This window comes from Anser anser (assembly GCF_964211835.1).
Source record: "Anser anser genome assembly, chromosome: 3".
NCBI classification, from domain to species: Eukaryota; Metazoa; Chordata; class Aves; order Anseriformes; family Anatidae; genus Anser; species Anser anser.
The window spans coordinates 121899805-121919142 of NC_139722.1; the positions used below are offsets into that span (position 1 = coordinate 121899805).

At 40.0% G+C, this 19338-nt stretch overlaps 1 protein-coding gene across 9 annotated transcripts in view; it reads right to left on the minus strand.

Moving 5' to 3' along the window:
- Positions 1-13148: 13148 nt before the first annotated feature.
- The window catches only part of APLF (aprataxin and PNKP like factor), a 37568-nt gene continuing 31378 nt past the window's right edge, over positions 13149-19338 (minus strand). For 8 of the 9 annotated variants that reach the window (XR_014581275.1, XM_083828205.1, XM_083828207.1 and 5 more), the window contains 2 exons: positions 19098-19136; positions 13149-14158 (listed from right to left, as the gene is read on the minus strand). Coding sequence is in view for 7 of the 9 variants with exons in the window: in XM_083828205.1 (XP_083684331.1) it covers positions 13953-14158; positions 19098-19136 (245 nt within the window). In the remaining 2 variants the exon portion in view is untranslated. Of the gene's footprint in view, positions 14159-19096; positions 19137-19338 lie in introns of those variants that run through there. The other variant, XR_014581276.1, reaches the window with a different exon arrangement.

A 19338-nucleotide genomic window follows, 5' to 3' on the forward strand; every position in this document is an offset into this window, starting at 1 on the left:
AACCGAGGTAAAAACCACCCTGCAAAACTGTGAAATGCCTCCTTTCTTTTTACTAGAGGATTATCTGGCGTCCGCTTAATTCCGCGTGGGGTCTCAAGGGGGCTTTGGCTTTTAGAGTCTTCAATCTTAGCTACGTTTGGAATTACTGCCCTCAGGGTGCAAGCTCCCTTCCGTCCTAGGGGCAACACCTCCCTGGCTTTATGGCCACAGAGCCAGTACCACCCCTTGCCATTTGGGACAGGCCACCCGGTTCCAGGATTCTCATGGTGTATCTGGTCTGCATTATGTATATTAGCATTCCCGTAGCTACCATATTCGATACAGTATGGATTATTCCTTACTTCATGGATACTATTTCCACACCCAGGGTCAGTCCTCTTGCCCCCTGAGTTTCTATCAGTGTTGCTTAAAAGGCACCTTTGATAACACACTATATTGTAGCCAGGATTACGTGTAGGGAGCTCAACTTCAAAATCTGTTCCTTCCCAGGACAGAGTATGATCAGCCCTTGTTAGTAATCTTGACAATCCAGACACAGTTGCTGCTGGAATAGCAATCAGGGACAAGGCCCTTTCAGTCTTTCTAGGCATCTGGGTGCAAATCCAACAATTCTTTCGAGAAAGAACTCGAGAGATGTTCTGGATTAATTGGAAATGCTGATTTTTCCCTCCAGCTGTTAGCCCTGTGCCTGTCCTGCGTCTGACGTGTGTCTGTGGTACGTCTGCGGTGGCCTCCCTTCTCCCCAGTGCTTCACAGAGCCTGTCTTCAGATTAACAGTCTCGGTCCTTTGTCGGCCATCCCGACACAACCCACGGTTCCCAACGGAACCGCTGAAATCAGCAGGGTGCACCTTCCTCTCTGTGGTGGCAAGAACTCTCTGGTAGGCGGCAAGATCCTGCACAAGCCCCCAGATTGTGAGAAAGATCTCAGAACTTGCAACTGTGTTTCTCACACTGGGGAGCCCAGAACTGGACACAGTACTCCATGGGAGGCCTGACCAGGGCAGAGGAGAGGGGGAGGATCACCTCCCTTGACCTGCTGGCCACGCTGCTTTTAATGCACCCCTGGATCCCATTGGCCTTCTTGGCCACCAGGGCACACTGCTGGATCATGGCAAACCTGTCGGCCACCAGGACCCCCAGGTCCTTCTCCGCACAGCTCCTCTCCAGCAGCTCATCCCCCAGCCTGGACTAACAGATGCACTTCCCCTTCCCAGGTGCAATTGCTTTTGTTAAACCTCAGCTGGTTTCTTCCTGCCCAGCTCTCCAGCCTGCCCAGGTCTCACTGAAAGGCAGCACAGCCTTCTGGCGTGCCGGCCACTCCTCCCAGCTTTGTATCACCAGCGTACCTCTGGAGGGCAGACACTATTCCCTCATCAAAGTCGTCGATGAAGATGTCGAACAAGACCCCACTATGCAACTTCCCGCTAGATGTCATCTTCACAACCAGGGGTTCTTAGCGATACAAACCAGATCTAGAAAGGCTGCGTCTTCCTACTGTCAGTCTGGACGGTAACCCAAATGTTAGAAGACCATGCAAGCATCATACTGACAAAGTTGCTTCTCCAATAGCTTAAATAGACGATAAAGAAAACTAAGAGCTGTGGGGCTCGTTTCGTTTTTGTTTTGTTGGTGGTGTTTGCTTTTGGAGATTCAGGTCGCGCTCCGTGAAAGAAAAGTTTAGAGCATCAGCATCCCACTGGGAAGACACAAAAGGCACTCCCAAAGTCTTTCCCCTTCTCCTTAACGCTGGAGGTGCCTTAAGAGGAGAGCGCTCATGGCTGGGGCCCTCCAGTGAGAGCAAATTGTAGGAAAAGTTACATGACATTGAAAATTAAGCAAATGACAGGAGAATTATCTCACTCTTTGAACTAAGGAGTTACATTTCCATTCCTGCAAAAATACTCAAGGAAAGAATCCAATAGGTTACGTGGAGTTAGGCAACCCCAACCAAAACTGCAACAAAGTGCAGATGGTGAGAAACAAACAACAAAGCCATTTCCTCCTCCGCCAGCGGAACACCTTGCTCAGGGAAGACACCCATGCATCGCCTTCAGAAAGCCTTCGACACCCTCCCACCTCGTGCTCCCATCAGCAGCTTGAAGAAGGAGAGAGGGAACGGCTGACGGAAAACTGCTCCATCCGGAGCGGGGGGTCTACTCTTACATTTTCCACTCAAACTGTGTCTATTGCTGAGGATTATATTCCAAGGAACACACCCACCAAGCAGAAAGCAGCCAAAGAACCCAGTAAGTCTGATGCCAAGAAGGATCCTTCTTGGGATCAGACTTTTAGAAAACATGCTCTCTAAGGAAACGTTAACCGTTGGCTTAAGGGACAAACTCTTTAATGTCAAGAGAAGGCAGAACCAAGATGCGCAGAAGGATGCTGCAAAGAAGAAGTGAACAAACTTCTCCCCAGGCCATATATTTAGCACAAGGAAGAAAGGGCTTCAGATGCACCAAAGGGAATTTAGCTGAGGTGTTATGGTGTGCTGGTTTGACTCGGGTGGGCAGCCGAGTTCCACCACGGCCGCTCTCTCGCTCCCCCTCCTCAAAGGGAAAGGGGGAGAAAATACGATGCAGAGGGCTCAAGGGCTCAGATGAGGACGGGGAGATCACTCAACAGTTCTCGTGATGGGCAAAACAGACTCAGAGTAGGGAGGGAGAAAGATTTTTCCCCCCCATCCGCCCCCTCCCACCTCCTCCCCCCCAGCGGCGCAGGGGAACGGGGCAATGGGGGCTGCGGTCAGTCTGGAGCACTTTGGCTCCGCCGCTCCTTCTCGGTCACTCTCTGACCCTGCTCCACCGTGCTCTGCAGCGTGGAACCCCGCTCCACCGTGGTACGCCACGGGCAGCAGGGGGACAGCCTGCTTCACCACAGGCCGCAGGGGACTTCTGCTCCGGCACCTGGAGCACCTCTCCCCCTCCTTCTTCACTGACCTTGGCGTCTGCAAGGCTGTCTCTCACTCCTCTCTCTCTCCCAGCTGCTGTTCCGCAGCAGGTTTTTTGTTTTGCCTTTCTTCAATCTGCTCTCACAGAGGCGCAAACAATATCGCTTATTGGCCCAGCCCTGGCCAGCGGCAAGGCCCTTCCCTAACATGGGGCAGCTTCTGGATTCTTCTCACAGAACCCACCCCGATGGCCCCCCGCTACCTAAACGTTGCCACGGAAACCCACTGCAAAAGGCAAGATAACTCCTCAACGGTTTGAAGGAGCAGCAGGACTGAAAAGGAGGAGAAGAAAAAACGACACCTGGCACCTCCTAGTACAACAAAGAGCGAGCTCTATTTGACATGAGCGCTTGGCAAACTGAAAACAAACAGACGAATGTGCTTCTTCACACTTCATGCAGCTGATCTGTCGCTCTGGCTGCAGACATCAGAGATGCCACAAATTAACATGAAATCCAAGAAATTATTCCTTGAAATCAGAGAAAAAAAACATCTATAACAAAGTGCATTGAACACAAAAGTGAGTGTTCAGCCTGCACATTCCCTGAGTTGCAGGTAGCTGGAAGCAGGGAGAAAATACTTAATATCACTGTGTCCTTACCCTGTCCTTTCAGTTGTGTCTGGTTATCTGTTGTCTCAGACCCCCATTTTTGGTCTGGATTGCATAGTCCTTCTGTGATTTTAACTGTTTTTCTGACTTGAGCATCAGTAGAAGGATGGCTTTTCCTGGTTTATAGAAATTGGAGCAACATAAATGATCTAATAATAAGTAGGGGGAAACTGGGTCATAAATCTTCCTGCTACTTTTCAAATAACCTGAAGGAAGAGGGAACATAAACAGGATTTTTGATGCAAACTTCTCCCGTTTTTCAAAATTTCAGGTTTCCTCAAACAGACCACTTTTATGATCCTCTTTTGGAGTACTCTCACTGGCATCATGCTTCAACTATCAGCCAACACCAGGAGAAACACAGATATCAAAAGTAGGGAGAAAATAATAAAGTATCAGAATACACTTAGTACTGATTTTAAGTCTGAAGGTACTTTTCTCCTTGCCCTTTGTCATTGCTGTCAGACTGGTACTATTATCTTGCTCCTAAAGGAGCAAGTCAAAATACCTCCAATACTGTAGTCAGGTGGTGTAGTTACAGGATCGCAACAAAGGAGAGATGGCAACCAACCAGAAGACTTGTACCAGACTTTGGGTGATGATATGTTCAGTTCAAGTTTCCAGGTATCTGTTTATACCACTTAGGCAGACATCTATCTACTCACAGCTCCATGAAATCAGCCTCTTGCATTTATGTTCCCACATAACCCAATACTGCTTGACCAAGGTCTTCTGCCATTTCTTGCCCCCAGTAAAAGAATGAACTGCACATGCTTTGCACGTGTTCTTTCTTCAACTTACCAAAAATATGTAATTCAGGTGCTCTGTCCCCTTCTAGAATAGCTGCTCTCTCTCTCAGGGATCACAACAGCCTAATGATAACACGTCCACTTCTCTTGCTCTGGTCTTCACAGCTATGGACTTCACAGTTATCATGAAATTCTGTAAGCTAGGAAATAATAGAGGTCTTTACCTTCAATTTTAGATCAATATAAACTTGCTTCCTATCCCTACTAGCCTCCCTGTAACCTCAAAAGAATTTATGGATTCACAGTCTCTTCAGCAGGACTGAACCCCTAAGGAAATGGGGTTTTGGCAATATACTGGCTGGAAAAAACTTTTGCATTTATGTTCTGGAGTGTATACAGCTGTATTAGATAACAATTCTCAGATTAAGTACAGTTCAAAAAACAAACAAAAAACACTTCTAATTAAGCATATGAAAAGGCTAACAAAAAGCTGCTTTATCCATCAGACTAAATTGTGTAGACATGCTTACTACTAATACTGGAAGCTATGAGGCTGCAATCCTGAGGAAGTGAAGGGGAAAATTTTAACCTGTTCTTGAACAAAGTCCTTGGTTTATTTTAGTAAAGAATCCCAAACACTTTATTCAATAAGAAACACAGGGGAGCTAAAGAGAAGCAAAATCAACTGTGTGAAATTTATTGCTGATGTCGAACAGCTGATGTTACCTTGGTACTTTCTGGTCTTAGCTCCACAGGGGAGCCATATACTGCTACAAAATATAACTGAAGCTTTTGTTCAACCCACTGCCAAAATGATATATATTTCCAAGCTACAAGGAATGGTAGCAATTTTACTCTACCCACCATTTTGCTGATTAGGACAGCTGGTTCCTGCTCCTGGTGGAATATGAGAAAAAGCTGCTTCTATCCAAGGTCAAATGTATTTCGAAGATTCCAACTCCTTTCAATTAATTTTTTGCATGTAAACTGCCAGTGTGAATTTAAGGCTTATACTAGTGTAAGTTTGCTAGATCTAGAGATCAAAGTCACTTATTTAAAAGATTTTTACTTCTTTTAGGCAATTACTTCAGAAGTGCTCTTCCTTCAGGTTTCCCTTTCCCTTAGTGAGATGGTACAAAACATAACCCAATGCAAAAGAAGTATGAAGAGAAGAGGTTATTACCTGTTGGGCTCTGTCCATGGCACTTGGAATGAGAACTGTTGCCCTATATGAAACACAGTATTTGGAACACTGGCTTTTTCCTATTCTCCTCCTAAAGCATCACACCTTTGCCTTAAAAAAGCATCTTGCCCAAGTTTGCGCAAGTGGGAAAGACTCCCAGCACCCTTCCATTCAGTAGAGACTACGAAGATCTGAGGATTTTTTCTTTTTTTTTTTTTTTTTTTTTTTGTCTTCTGATGGTTTTAGCAAAGATAACAGTATTAAGCCTTCACTTCATCTGAACAATGTTTTTGTAGGAGCACTTCCTCAGCCTTTAAATAGACAGAATAAAAGCTTGATAAGCAAGATAATACCAGGATTACAATACTCCAAAACTTAAAGGAGTTGATCAGTAACAAATGTTGTCTCATAGCATTATTAGGGAAACCGGCATCTTTGGAATTTTTTAAGCAATTTTATCTCCATGTGTATTCATTTAAATTTCAAAGAACAACAAAAATGAGTTTATGACAGAAGCAAGTGAAATAATAAAAGAAAGATTCTGCTCATCTACACTAACTGCTTTCAATAGGCAGATTATAAGATTCCACCAAGTAATCTCTGCATCAAACTACCGCCATAACTCATGCACCTTAGGCCTGAAAAAAAAAAAATGGTAAATTCTTTATCCACTTCCAACAACAACAAAGTATGATTAAATACTGTATTTTAAATGAAGTTAATAAGAAGCGCTTTTCTTCAGCTGTCACCTTAGCAAGTACCCATCTATTTTCATGACATATGGCTAAGATGTGTTGGACTGCTGCCACAGTTGTGATAGCTTGCGTTAGGCATGGTTTGGCATGTAGTCCGTAATCATTGTATAAGAGTTACACTGACAATGTGTGTGCGCTACTATGTGCAATACTGAGTTCAGTAACATCTCCTTTTTATCTTCTGACGGCTTTCATTAGCATAGATTAACAGCACATACTGGTCTATTTGCTCTAATCACACCTTCTCAAATTTGTAAAGAGTTTTTCTGAAAATCTAATCTGAAACAGACAAAACACCTCTGGGGATTTATTTTCAAGTTACTTGTGCTTCTGAATTTGTCTAAAAACGTTAGGAACCTTTTAAATTATCTACCAGCTGCACAAATTTTGAGCTCACAAATGTTACAAATCTATCAAATATCCAAGAAGATAACTGCTTTAGTTGTAAAGATGAAATGCAATTCTATTTGTGTACACAGACGAAGGAAAAGTATTCAAAAGAAATTGTAGAGTACATATTCATTATATTATTTGCTTGTTGGTTGTCTGCAAATGGTTTGGTTCAGTCTGTTCACTGCTCAGACATGATTTGTGAAATAAACGTATCATTCATTCTCAGCCTGGCATTTGTTCTCTGACAATTCATTGTGAAGATGATGGTCAAACGTTCAAGCTGTAGAGTGTATTTTCATCAGATGCAAATTTTTTGACAGAACAATCATTCTCCAAAATGAGCTTTAAGTAACCAGATGAAAAGCACCCAAACTTTGTTTCATTTGTGCCACTAAAAGCAAAGATGTTGGTTTAGACACTCTTCCCCAAAGAAACATTTGATTCCTAAAATCTGCACACTCATTCTCATAATTAAATCCTTCACAGTATCTCCAGCTTAGATTGCGATAATCATGTAATTGTTACACAGTTCCTTGTTTCCTTCTGTACATTTCAGAAATACACAACTATGAGATTTCAAGCCTGCTGAAGTCACATGGGTCACACACTTCAACTACATCTTCTGTTAAGGCAATGAAGTTAACTCTCTGGGACACCTGGCAGAAATTAAACAGACTTTTCTATGGTTTGACTGGTTCTGTTGTAAACTGCTCTATAATAGGAAAGAAAACTGCTACTGCCTAATTCTACAAAAATTTCTCTCTTGTATTCAGAGCAATCAGCAAAAACAGGTCAGATGTTTGCAAAGGCATGGCAACTCCTAATATTTATGATAGTTGATTTTAGCAATATGCTGGTTCCCTGAGCAAGACAGAAAAAAAAAAAAAGCCCTAGCTTCAATAACTATATTCCAATAACAAAGAATGGGCTCTTCAAGGCTTCCTGCTAAACAAAATGAAAAGTAGTGTGGGATAAAATTGCTATTGTTAAAACTTTTTTCTTTAAAAGCTTGTCAGCCTTTCAAAACAAACAATGTCAAGTATTTTCAAAACAGAAGAGTTCTATCCTGAGTGGTTGGAACACTTTAACAATGGAAAGTGTGCCAAAACAGAGTTCATAGCAAGATAAATTATTAGAATGACTATGGTAGGTTGGTATTAAACAGGAAACAACCTATATTCTTCTGGCTTGCCCTGTATTTTCCACCTGAACTGGCAGCATGGGTATACAGCCCACAGACTCTTCTTCTGCATAACAAAGGGAGCACTTATTAGACAGGCTTTAGACACCTGCAATGGCTGGAGAGGTGACTGCCACCACCAGCACAGGTAGCTGTCCTAAGTAGCAGAGAATCAGTGTTTCCAGGGCAGCAGCCCCTGTGTTTAGGCTGCAATGTCAGCACCAGTCCTTTGCTGCTATGATGTTACAGGAGTTGCATCTGCATGATACTACTAGCTCTTCACCAGATTTATGTGGTGGTAGGGGGGCTACTTATGCACTTTTGTAGGCGAGTTTGATTTCAGGTAGCATTTACTTGGTATTTACTGACACAAACAAGCAACTGAAAAACTATTTTGAGCCGCCATGCTGATAGATGTGTTTCAATGAGAGAATTTTACCTGAAAGCTGGGTATTAACAGATGCACAGACAGACGTAAAACACACATACACGGATACATTTAAATTACTAAGCCCTGTTGAACCAGATCTAGCACTGGTGTCCTTGTATCTCAGAAAAGAATTGCTCACTGCCCATCTCATCCAGTTCCATTTTCCTAAGAATGGGAGGACTATGTAGCTTTGGTTCTACCCCTTTTAGAGACAGCCATAATCCCTCTTGCCATCTCTGCAGCTATTTACCTAGTCACAGTTTTCTGACCAGTTTACATCTGCAACTTAGGTAAGTTTTTATACATACATGCAATATTTGGCTCAGATCCTGGGCTACCTCGTGACTAAAGAAGTAGGAAATTAGGTAGATACAGCAAAATCACTCTCCAGTGTTTGGATAAGAGTCACAAATCCACTGAGTGGTACTTGTGGCACGAGGTGGTCAGCATAGACTCTGCATTTCAGAGAGAAAAAGGTAACAAAAAAACCATGGAGTTGTACACTTAAATTTGTCGTACTTAAATGAATCGCTTGGAAAAAAAATGTGTTTTGTCCCAGTACTTTTCATACTAGTGCCATGAGAAGTTTTAGGGACTGGAAACCTATTGCAACCATATTATGTCTCAAAATTACAAGATTCATCTTGACTAGGCGTGTATAAGTACCAAAAAAAATCAGTAAAGAAAAAAAATATGTAAGGCCTCACTTAATGAGCTCACTTAAATATGTTAATTCATTAGAAGCAGTAATTCAGAGATCCTGAACAGACTGAGAGACCGTGTTTCAATAAGCTGTTCCTTCACCTGAAAAGACTGGATGGGATTTAAGTCAATACAAAACCATGATCTTTTTCCAACAAAAGAAGGCAAGATGCAAACCCAAGCCAGAATTTTTGCTCAGGAGCCCTGGTACGCAATTTAAAATCGGAGGTATCCCAAATATAGGCTGCTGGAAGAGTTGAGGCTTGGGTATCAAAAGTTGGTAGTACTTCCATTGGAGGAGAGAACAGCTGTTCTATCAGCAAGAAGATTAGGAATAAGAGATCAACTTGATCAGACCACATATGACCTCTGAGAAATGAAATATTTCAAAATTATACCTAAGAGTACTGAAACTGCTGCGTGATTACAATTGACATTTTAAAGCTACTACTGTTACAGCCAATTACAGGTTAACTTCATTCACTTTCCTAATGTGTGTAGGCCCATCTAAACATTCAAATTAATTTACAGTTTATTCATTTCTCTTCTTTGTATCATTTCAAGAAAATGAACCAGTACTGCTTCCAAAGAAAATACGTCACTGATTGAATCAGATACAAATAGCAATTCGCTTATGAAGTTCAGGCAATAACAGGATCCATTAGTGAAAATTAATTCAATTCATTTCAGATTTCTGTATTTCTCATCATGTCAGCTTACCGCATCAGGCTGCTGCTATATCCAGCTGCATTAACTGAAAAGGCCAAATCCGTGTTCTTCAGCAAACTTAGTACAAAATTTCAATGGAAGCAGACAATTTTTAAAAGTTAAAAGTATTTTTTTCTTATTTCATATAATGTATTCCCCCCTAAAGTACAGATAGACATACTTGAATTCCTAATTATCTTTTCCTCTATACTTAAGAGTGTCTGGGGAAATATCCTGCCATTAGTAATCAGATTCCACAGCAAGGATTTACGTTCCTTGTCAAAGTTATTAGGATCTCCATCTAAGGGCAGATAACCAGCTATCTTACTGATTAGAAATGTATATTTATTGGAAATTTCAATTAAAATAATGTTAATATCACCCCATAACACTGCTTAATAAAATGTGTATCCTGAGAGCTTCCTTTGCCTGGAAAAAAAACTTAGCCTGTATTGCACAATTGTAACAGATGTGCGATCACAACAGTTGTTTTCCCACAGTTATCGATAGGTGGAATCCGCCCCTGAACCAAAGTAATTGTGGAGATTTCTTTCCATACTTACAAGAAGGTTTGTATCAACATCCTTCTATGTAAGCTACAATTCTCCAATAACCATTCACTTTCTTAAACTTGCCTGTTGTTTGAACTAATGAGCACAGGAACACACCAAATAATTCACTATCATCTCACACCTCACAAATTGCTCATAGGTGTAAACCAACACAAGACTACAGGATACAGCCTTGTTCCCACTGCACACCCACAGCAAAATGGATCGGGCTAATGATTCAGATTAAAATGAACTATTTTTTGCAGGATTTCTTCCATCTCAAACACTTTGCAGCACAAACATACAAGCAGTTGTGCCAGGAAGAGACCAAGGACAGCACTTGGCAGCAGTATAAAGCTAAAATCCGTGAAACTACTCCAGTGGTACAGCCTGCAATTTTCTTTTTTTTTTTTTTAAATCTGTATTATGCTAACAGGCTCCGTACAGTTAGGGAGGATTCTTCTACTTTAGGAAGCATCATGCTAGTGTGGAGCAAGAGCACTGTAGAGGAAAGGACTGCAAAAGTCATAAGAGAAGGCCCATTTCATCCAGCTCCTTTAAAAAAATGCAAAGACAATTCATACTTGGAGGAACTTAACAGCTGAACACAAGACAGGAGGAGAGAGGCATTCTTAAGAACACCTCTTCACAAATTCTAACAGCATGTGTGCTGGAAGAAAGCAGCAACAGAAAATTTGCCCTTAATGATTTGATCATCTTCAAATTTGTTTCAACTTAGGAATTAACAAGTGTTTTAATGGCTGAATGTACTGAACATTGCAAAATGTTTTCTGTGAAGGTGACCATTTCTGAGAAGAACATGATACATGAACACAGAAGACACCCGCAATCTATTACTAATGCAGGAATTCTTCCACTCCAGACTTTCCCAGTCTGTGATCACGCAACACTCCCACAGAGTGAGACTGCAGACGATGTTTTCTCCAAGGGCAGGCTTGCATAGCTCTGTTGGTTTCAGTGGGCATGCAAAAAACTTTAACTTAGAAAAAAACTTAAAACAGTTCAAAAAGAAGTCATTGAAAGTATATTAATATAAAAGTACTTAACCACAGAAAAAAAGGGGGGGAAAAAACACGGCTATTTCAATGTTACTCTAAGGCATTTATAACAAGTCACAACATTTTCCTGTTACTAGGCTGTAGTAATTTTGTGCGGACTAAGACAGTCTAATCCAGTAAAAGATTGGGTTCTACGCACTAACTTTATAAAGGGATGTATGTTTACTAACATCAGTCTGAAGTAACAACCTGTATTATTTAAAGTATGACATTTGTAGAAGCATCGCTAATGGGTTTCTTGTTAAAGTTTGACTGTATCTTATTTCTCCTGCTTGTCTCTTCTGGGCTTCATTTTAACCATTTTACTTTTACTTTCTTATAACTAGGTGCAGTGACTTTAGGTTTGGTTTCAGGTGGGTTGATGGGGAGGAAGAAAGTTTTGCATCCATTTTTTCCTGTTGGTTGTCCACCTATACTATTTTCTATCACACTATGGTCCTTGACTAAGCAGTTTCATCCAGCTGAGAAGTAACGCAATGGTTCCCTAAAATACTATAGTTCATATCCAGAAAGGATTTATCTGTGCTACAGAAAAATTCTGCTAGTTCTACAGATTGAGTGGCTTTTACTGACATGGATCATTACTTCTCAATATCCAGTCAAAAGCTTTTTTGCACCGCACTAAGTCCTGCCTCACTAAGTCTGGATACAGCAAATTATTTTTTAATTTGAATGGAGGCAGGAATACAAGCAGAAAGAAAGATACAGAGTCAATGTATGTGTTATCTTTTGCATTCTTTGTTACTTCAAATGTTCTTTCAGAAACAGGAATTTTTCATTAAGGTAAGCTTCTGCTTCATTTCTTACAAATTATCTTACATCTCAGACTAGCAAGCAAAGCCTCAGGATAACTTAAGAGGTTTCAAAGGAACCATAACAGCATTAACCTAATGCTTTAAACTTAATTTGTCACATTCTGTTTTAACAACCAAGGAGTAAAACATTTGATGACATAGCTTGCTTTTTTGTTTGTTTTTAATTCAAATCAGATTGAAATTCCTCCCAAAGCAGTACTAGTATACTTACAGAATCAACTATAGGCAGAGTGGCTTTAGACTCAGTCCACCAAATTGTAGTGCATACCTGACTGACAACACTGGATAACTTGACATTTAAGTGTCTGGTAATTGTCTGAGCAGTCTCATCTGTACCTCAAACTGAGTAGTTTCGATCAATATTCAAATGTCTTGGAGTTACCAGTTCATTGATCTAGAAGGACAGAAATATATACTGCTGTTAAGGAAAATAGAAAAGCAGCAAATACTCTTAACTTCAGTTACCCTTATACAACAGCTTTCACCATGATTTTTTCAGTCCTTAGGTATCAGTGATAAATCTTTACCTATCATGCAACATCAAGAACTACTTCTAGATAGAACCTAGAACTACTAGGTAGAACCAACTATGTTGCTGTAACTGCATAAACGTATTTTAAAAATACTGCAAAGCCATATTAAACAGGTAGGACATTACTACAAACATTGCTTCTTCTGAAGCCATGGACCATGGCATTTTTCTTCATGCAGTGCTTCATGGGACAGGCTGCAGAAAACCAATCAGCTGGAACACACATATTCCCTGAAGTTCACCTGCAACAAGCATTTCATCATCCAACTAATATGTTCAGGTATATTTGGACGCCTATTATCCCATCATAATTAGGCAAATTCACAGAGCCAAGCAAGTATGCTTACCATGCTGGATTTCAGTATTATGCATCAAAAAAGCACCCCAAATTAACAAGGCTTCAGGCATCTGCCCTGAAAAACACTAAAAAGTTTTAACTCAAGCTCAGCAAAGTTGTAAAGGGCAAGATCTTCCAACACAGCCTTTAGAAATCACAGAGACACAGTTACAAGCATTTCCCACAGTATAGTACAAGTTTAATTGTGCAAAAATACAGTCATTAAGACTTCAGCTTTGTTGTTAACTGACCACAGTTACAGTGATTTACATGTACTGAAACTGGTATTGTAAGTGGAGCAAATACACCATAACTGGTGCCGGGACATGAGCAGAGGTTCAGTACATTTAGATACTGTTCTGAAATTATTTAGATAACCAGTATTTAACTACCGTACATAAAGACAATCAAATAAAAGACATCTAAAATGAAAGCTAGTAGCAGATTAATGAAATTTAAGGTTACACTAACTGTAAAGGACACATAATATGGCTTAGAGAGATTTCCCCAGTGATGGCCAAGAATCAGCCTGCAATACGGCAGGTATGAAGTCTAGCTCCTCTTCATTCCAGTATATATTGTGTTTCAGCAAAACTAAAGACTTCCTCATGTCACTATTTATTTCAAACACAGGAAGACAAAGCATTACAAAGCTTTAAAATTGTGTTTAAAACTGACACCCTAATGGTGTTGGAGAAGAAATAACTGAGAAATTTCTATTTTTAAAGAGTCCTACTGCAGCTGACACACAATATAATCCCAGAGCTTAATCATTTGGCTCCACCACTTCATAGAACAAAAATATCGCAAAATACACCCAAAAGGAATGGTATTGCTGAATCCCCTTAGCCCTGTTAAAATCTTCCTATAGTGCCTACATCACTGAGAATAAAGTAGTTTTCAATGCAATTCCTCTCCTTGCACATTTGAGTTTTAACATAACTGGATCAGACATTCTTAATTTTATTCAGTGCAGCTACTTTTTGGTCTTAACAAATCTATGTGCTTCTTTCACAAGTGTTTCGACATCTTCATTATCCTTGTCTTCTAAACTTGGTTCCCAATCAGAATCTTCATCAGTAGGTTCACACTCCTCTTCCTCATCGTCTATGAAGCTGTCATTAAGATCGTATTCATTTGGTTCACCATCATTGTCACTGTCTTCCTCCAAAGCCCTTTTTCCTGTAGGGACAGAAAAGTAATAATATATTCATGAATCACAAATGTAGAAATAAAAAGACCATCCAGAGACTATCTAGTTAACCTGTCTCTAAAAGGGAAAGAATCAACTAAAGCACCAATTCTGACAATTTTCGGTTAGATTTTCAAAACTCACGAAACATTTTACCACCTCTCTCTGACACCTACTGCAGTGCTTATCTGTCTAGAAAGCTTTCCCTAGTGGCTTAAATCCAAATTTCTCTTCACAGTGAAGCCAGAAGCCTATTACTTGTCTCTTTGCAGCATGTTTTATTTCATGTTTCTTTTTCTTTTTCTTTTTTTTTTAATCTAGGCTACACTACCTTTGATTTTCCCCTTATCTGTCATGCTTTCTGTACATCTGATCTTTGATGCTCTTTTCTGGAATACAAGTGTTTTTCACAATGTCACGGCCCAAACAGAGCTCCAGGTAAAGCACTGACCATTCTGGACAGACATAAGGTACTATGTGCTTAACCTACAATCATCTGGTTAATAAGAAAAAAAAGAATCAACACTATGAACACTTTTCATAGCTACGTTTCTCAAAATATTGAAAAAGAGCATTAAGATACCGCGTATTACAGCCCATGGCCTGTTTCTGCAGAACTACTACTTAAAAGCTAAGAAATGATGTAGCTGATTACCCTTCATTGCACAGAACACAGTATATTACAAATTACATTTATTTTCTCTCTCCAATTTACAACGATTCCGCGTCCCTACTCTGTCCCCTCCAGGGCACAGACTGCAAGTCCTCCCATCCATGTACTGTGTCCAAGTATAATGTCCATCCTCTGCTCCCTGTGCAACATTATCAGACACAATACTCACCTGTTGTCTCTAACCATAATTCTCTGAGAGCTGTCACAGAACCAGGCTGGTTTCAAACAACTGTAAACAGAGGCCACATTTTCTACTACCACTTTGAAACCAGTATATGGCCTCCTAACTGCCAAACCAGAGTTTAAGTTGATTAGCATACAACTTCCTGGCTTCTCTCTCTAGTCTCTATGATCACACCCATTATTCATGATTTTCAAGAGCCACGTATACCCCGAGACTGGATCCCAGGGTGTGCAAGTTTCTAAGTACTATTTAACTTCTGTTTATCTTGAAATGAAAACACCCTTTGTCACTGGTATTAATGGTATCAGATTTACCTTCTAAGCAAAAGACAACAAAAAAGGAATACACATTGCAGCCTACTTCTATATATAAACGTTAAGAAAGTTGTATTGTTTGGTGTCTGACTATTGCTAGATGGCTATTTTGCCCCTACATTTTGTCTTCATTCATACACACAGAAGCTATTTTATACTCTCATTCTCTGAGAATCTTACACAGCTTTTATTTCCTGGTGTTTCCTGAGGCTCTTGTGACAGAAAATAATCTGCTAGACCCCTCACCTCTTAAGTTCTCAGCTTGGATCTACACTGGATAGTTTGTGCTTCCTTACTGAACAAGGGTTAAGGAAATGCCAAACACTGAACACTTCTTTTCCAAGCTGAATGCAGCCTACCTGTTTCCCAGTTCACTTAGCCTATTTTCTTATACAGTCTTCTAACCTTCTATCTTCAAAACTTATCATTTTGCAGTGCATTTGCCTTCTGCCTTCATACTATTTCACAATATTCCATATTGGCAGGAATCTAAGACTAATAAACCTCTCTTTACAAGGAATGGATGCTGCTCGCTTCACATTCCCAAGCTTTTTTTGGACAGCTTGTCTTGCAGTATTTCTTTAATTGTTCAAATATGTTGGCAAATTCACCCATTTAAACCAATTCTGCTATTTGGAGCATTGATTTGGCAGCAGCTTTGTACAGACACTACCATGGCGGTAGTGCATTCTCCTTTTATTTATCAGCAGCTGTGAACTTTCAACAAGTTTATTCCCACTGCTTCCTGATTTTGATAGACATGCTTATTAACATGTTCTACAAGCTTACACTATCTCCCTTTTTTCACTATTTCCATTTTATTACGTGTGCACAGTTTCTCATTAACCACACTGCATTAATATGCCGATCATGTTATTCTGTCCTTAAGTCATATCCCTGAGTAAAACCATATTCATTCCTCTTCTCAGCCTCTGTATGTTTTCCTTTATCTTGCGTAGAGATAACCTGTCAACAATCTCATAAAGATAATTTGTCTGTTGTCGTTCTGTCAATTTTTGTCATTATCTGTTATATGAAATTATAGATACATATTTTTCCTCAGCTGTAGACCCCAGTCCAGATCAATTTTTATGTCAACCCTAAGTATTTCTTAGCAACCTGAGGTCAAAGCCCCAGATACTCAAGCTGTGTGCATGTGGTGATCAAAAGAGAACACCAGTATCTTGCGTAGTCAGATCCCATCCTCTATCAGTTGCATTTTTCACTAGAGGGAACATTAGTATTCCAGAATTATGTTATCGTCTGATTAATGTTTTATGATCTCTAGCAATTCTCATCCAAGGATTCCTAAAGCATTTAGAGCATTAGCCAAGTCCCTCAAAGATGCACTATTTTATGCGTAAATTGTGTTATAGAGACACTGAATGACCTCCTAGAATAACGTCGGGTACATGTGACAGCCACAGAAAGAAGTTGAGAAAAATTCCTAAAATTTACATTCTTTGAACGATTGACTGTGCACAACCTAGCAGAAAATCCTGAAAATGCCAACTGACAATGTGAGCTGCAATCCACTATAATGCTTGCTGGTTTGTTGTCCATCAGTCTTCAGATGAAGTTAATCACTTCCATGTTTACCCATACCAGCAGAATTTCTTATAGGAATCCCAGCCCATGGTGTTACAGAATGAATCGTCTCAGAGGGGGAAAGGTCATAACAAAGATGCTAAATATGGCAAGAACAAAATCCCTCTTCTCAGATTACACTTACAAAAATAAGCCCAAGACCTACTTAGCAAAGAAAAGCCATTCTTCACTTTCACAGCACTTCAGGTGGTATTTTACAATAGAAATAGGAATTCTGGCAAAGTATTCATTACTTCCATCAAAATACGTATTTTGCTGTTTTCCTAAAAACGTAGGAGCATACCATATTTTTCCTCCCTGTAGGTCAATGCTTTTAGGTTCTTGTAGTGAATAATGCATTTCTTTCCATATCTTCACACTCCACCTCTTTCTGTTACAGTTTAATTCAGCCCTATAGCCCCCAAAGCAGCTCATTAAACACAATTCCGCCTTTTCTCTGATACCACATTTATAAAGATGACCTTGAAACTTTCTCTTGAAATATAGGCTCCATAGGGAGACAAGCTTACTGACCACCTCTTTAAAAAAAAAATCTGGAAGTTAGTTGCTTAGCTTGCTGGAAAAACTAGGAAGAAGTGTGCAAGAGAATGCTGCACGATCCACAGCAATAGCATGTCATTCATCTAGGTACTGTCAATTTAGTAGTAACAATTTAGTGACAGCACCAACTCTTTCTTCTTCTTCTTACTTTCTCCCTTACATTATAGCTCCCTTGGATTATATCTCACAACATAGATCTCATTCCCTACAAGCAATTTGCAATCCCTTTGGTGGCAATTAGCCTAAAGACATTAAAAACTAAACATGTCAAATGTCACATAGTCAGTATCCTTTCTTCATGTCTGCTGGAATTTAAACATATTTGCATGGAAATTAATTCTGCTGTGCTCAACAGTGCAGCAGTGCCACACAGCATGAAATAAAGTTTAACGGAGTCCTGTCTGTCTGTGTGACCTTGCATGGCTTAATGTGGCTGCCTCAGATAAGAACTTACTGAGTCTAACCTTTTAAGAGCTTTGCCCTAAAGAGAACTAAGCAAGTTAGTCAATAAGACTTTGGGGAAAAAAAGAGTCAGCATTAAGAACAGTATTTTAATTAGCAAATTCCCTTTCGCTCCCTGTGCAGAGAATATGATTTTTTTCCTGGTTCTTATTTAGTATGAAGAGTTGATTTTCACTTCCATGTTCAAGCTTCATGAGTTCACAAGATAACTCTTTTCTATATATAGCCATTCTTGACTGGCCACCTGCTGGGAGGTGTGCGCATGGTATCTACCATTCATGTAAGGAAAGTGAAGAGTGAATATCATTAGACTTTCAGACTGCTCTTTAAAGCTCACTTTTAAATTATTTTAGAAAGCTTCACATATGGAAGCTGAAACAAAAGAAGTCTGGAAACAGACCTGAAGGTTTTAAAAACCTGGAGTCTGTACACATGCAACACATAAATTAACGTTGTTGACAGCAGCAAAGCAAGCTAGGTGCACTGCTGGCAAACAGAAGATATATTTGGATAGAGTTTTAGAGTTTACATCATAAAGAGAGCCTGTGCTACTACATAATCCCCACTGAAGACTTGAAACTGAAGAAAGAAGGATACGTATGTAGTCTACAGCAAAAGCTGCCCCCAACTCAAAGGCATTAACCTTCTTCTACACTTCAGCCCTAACAAGACAGTACCTCACTTGAAACAGATACCTCAGAGTACATACAAGAAAAGCTCATTAGCACAGATATTATTTGATAGTTAAAGGACAGTGCAACACAGAAGGAATATATAATGGTTTGAAAAGCAATCACTCTTCACAGAATCTTATCTAGTTGTATATGAAGTATCAGGTCCTTCTATCCAATTACAACCCTTGTATGTATGGAAAGAGCATACAATTTAGCCATGTCTTTTTCAAAGGTGAAACATCAGTTTGATTTCCTGTCTGCTTCCAGAGAAGTAGAAGTATGCTCATCCAGGTAGCTTAGCACAAACTGAATTTCAGCACTACTATTTGTAAAAAAGCAAGCAGGGTTTCACTGAAGCGAAATAATAGTTTTTTCCTCAGGTAAGTATTATCATCTGCATGACTTTTAAATGACCCAAAAAACAAAGCAGGGTAGACATGGATGCGCCCATTCACACAATTAGAACATACTAACCATTCTTTGAAGTTCGCTGTCGGGTTCGTCTGTCAGTTCCTAATGAAATAAAAGTTACTAGTGAGGACAGAGTACAATCTAGTAGCAGTCATTCACATAGACTGTGAATAAGCAACCGATCTATTAAAACGAACACTGCAATGAGTATGCCATGTTCACAAGAGCCCCCCCCCCCCCAACAAAAAACTATTCTGTATTGAATGATTCCTGAGAGATTCACCAAATTAACTTTTTCTTGCAA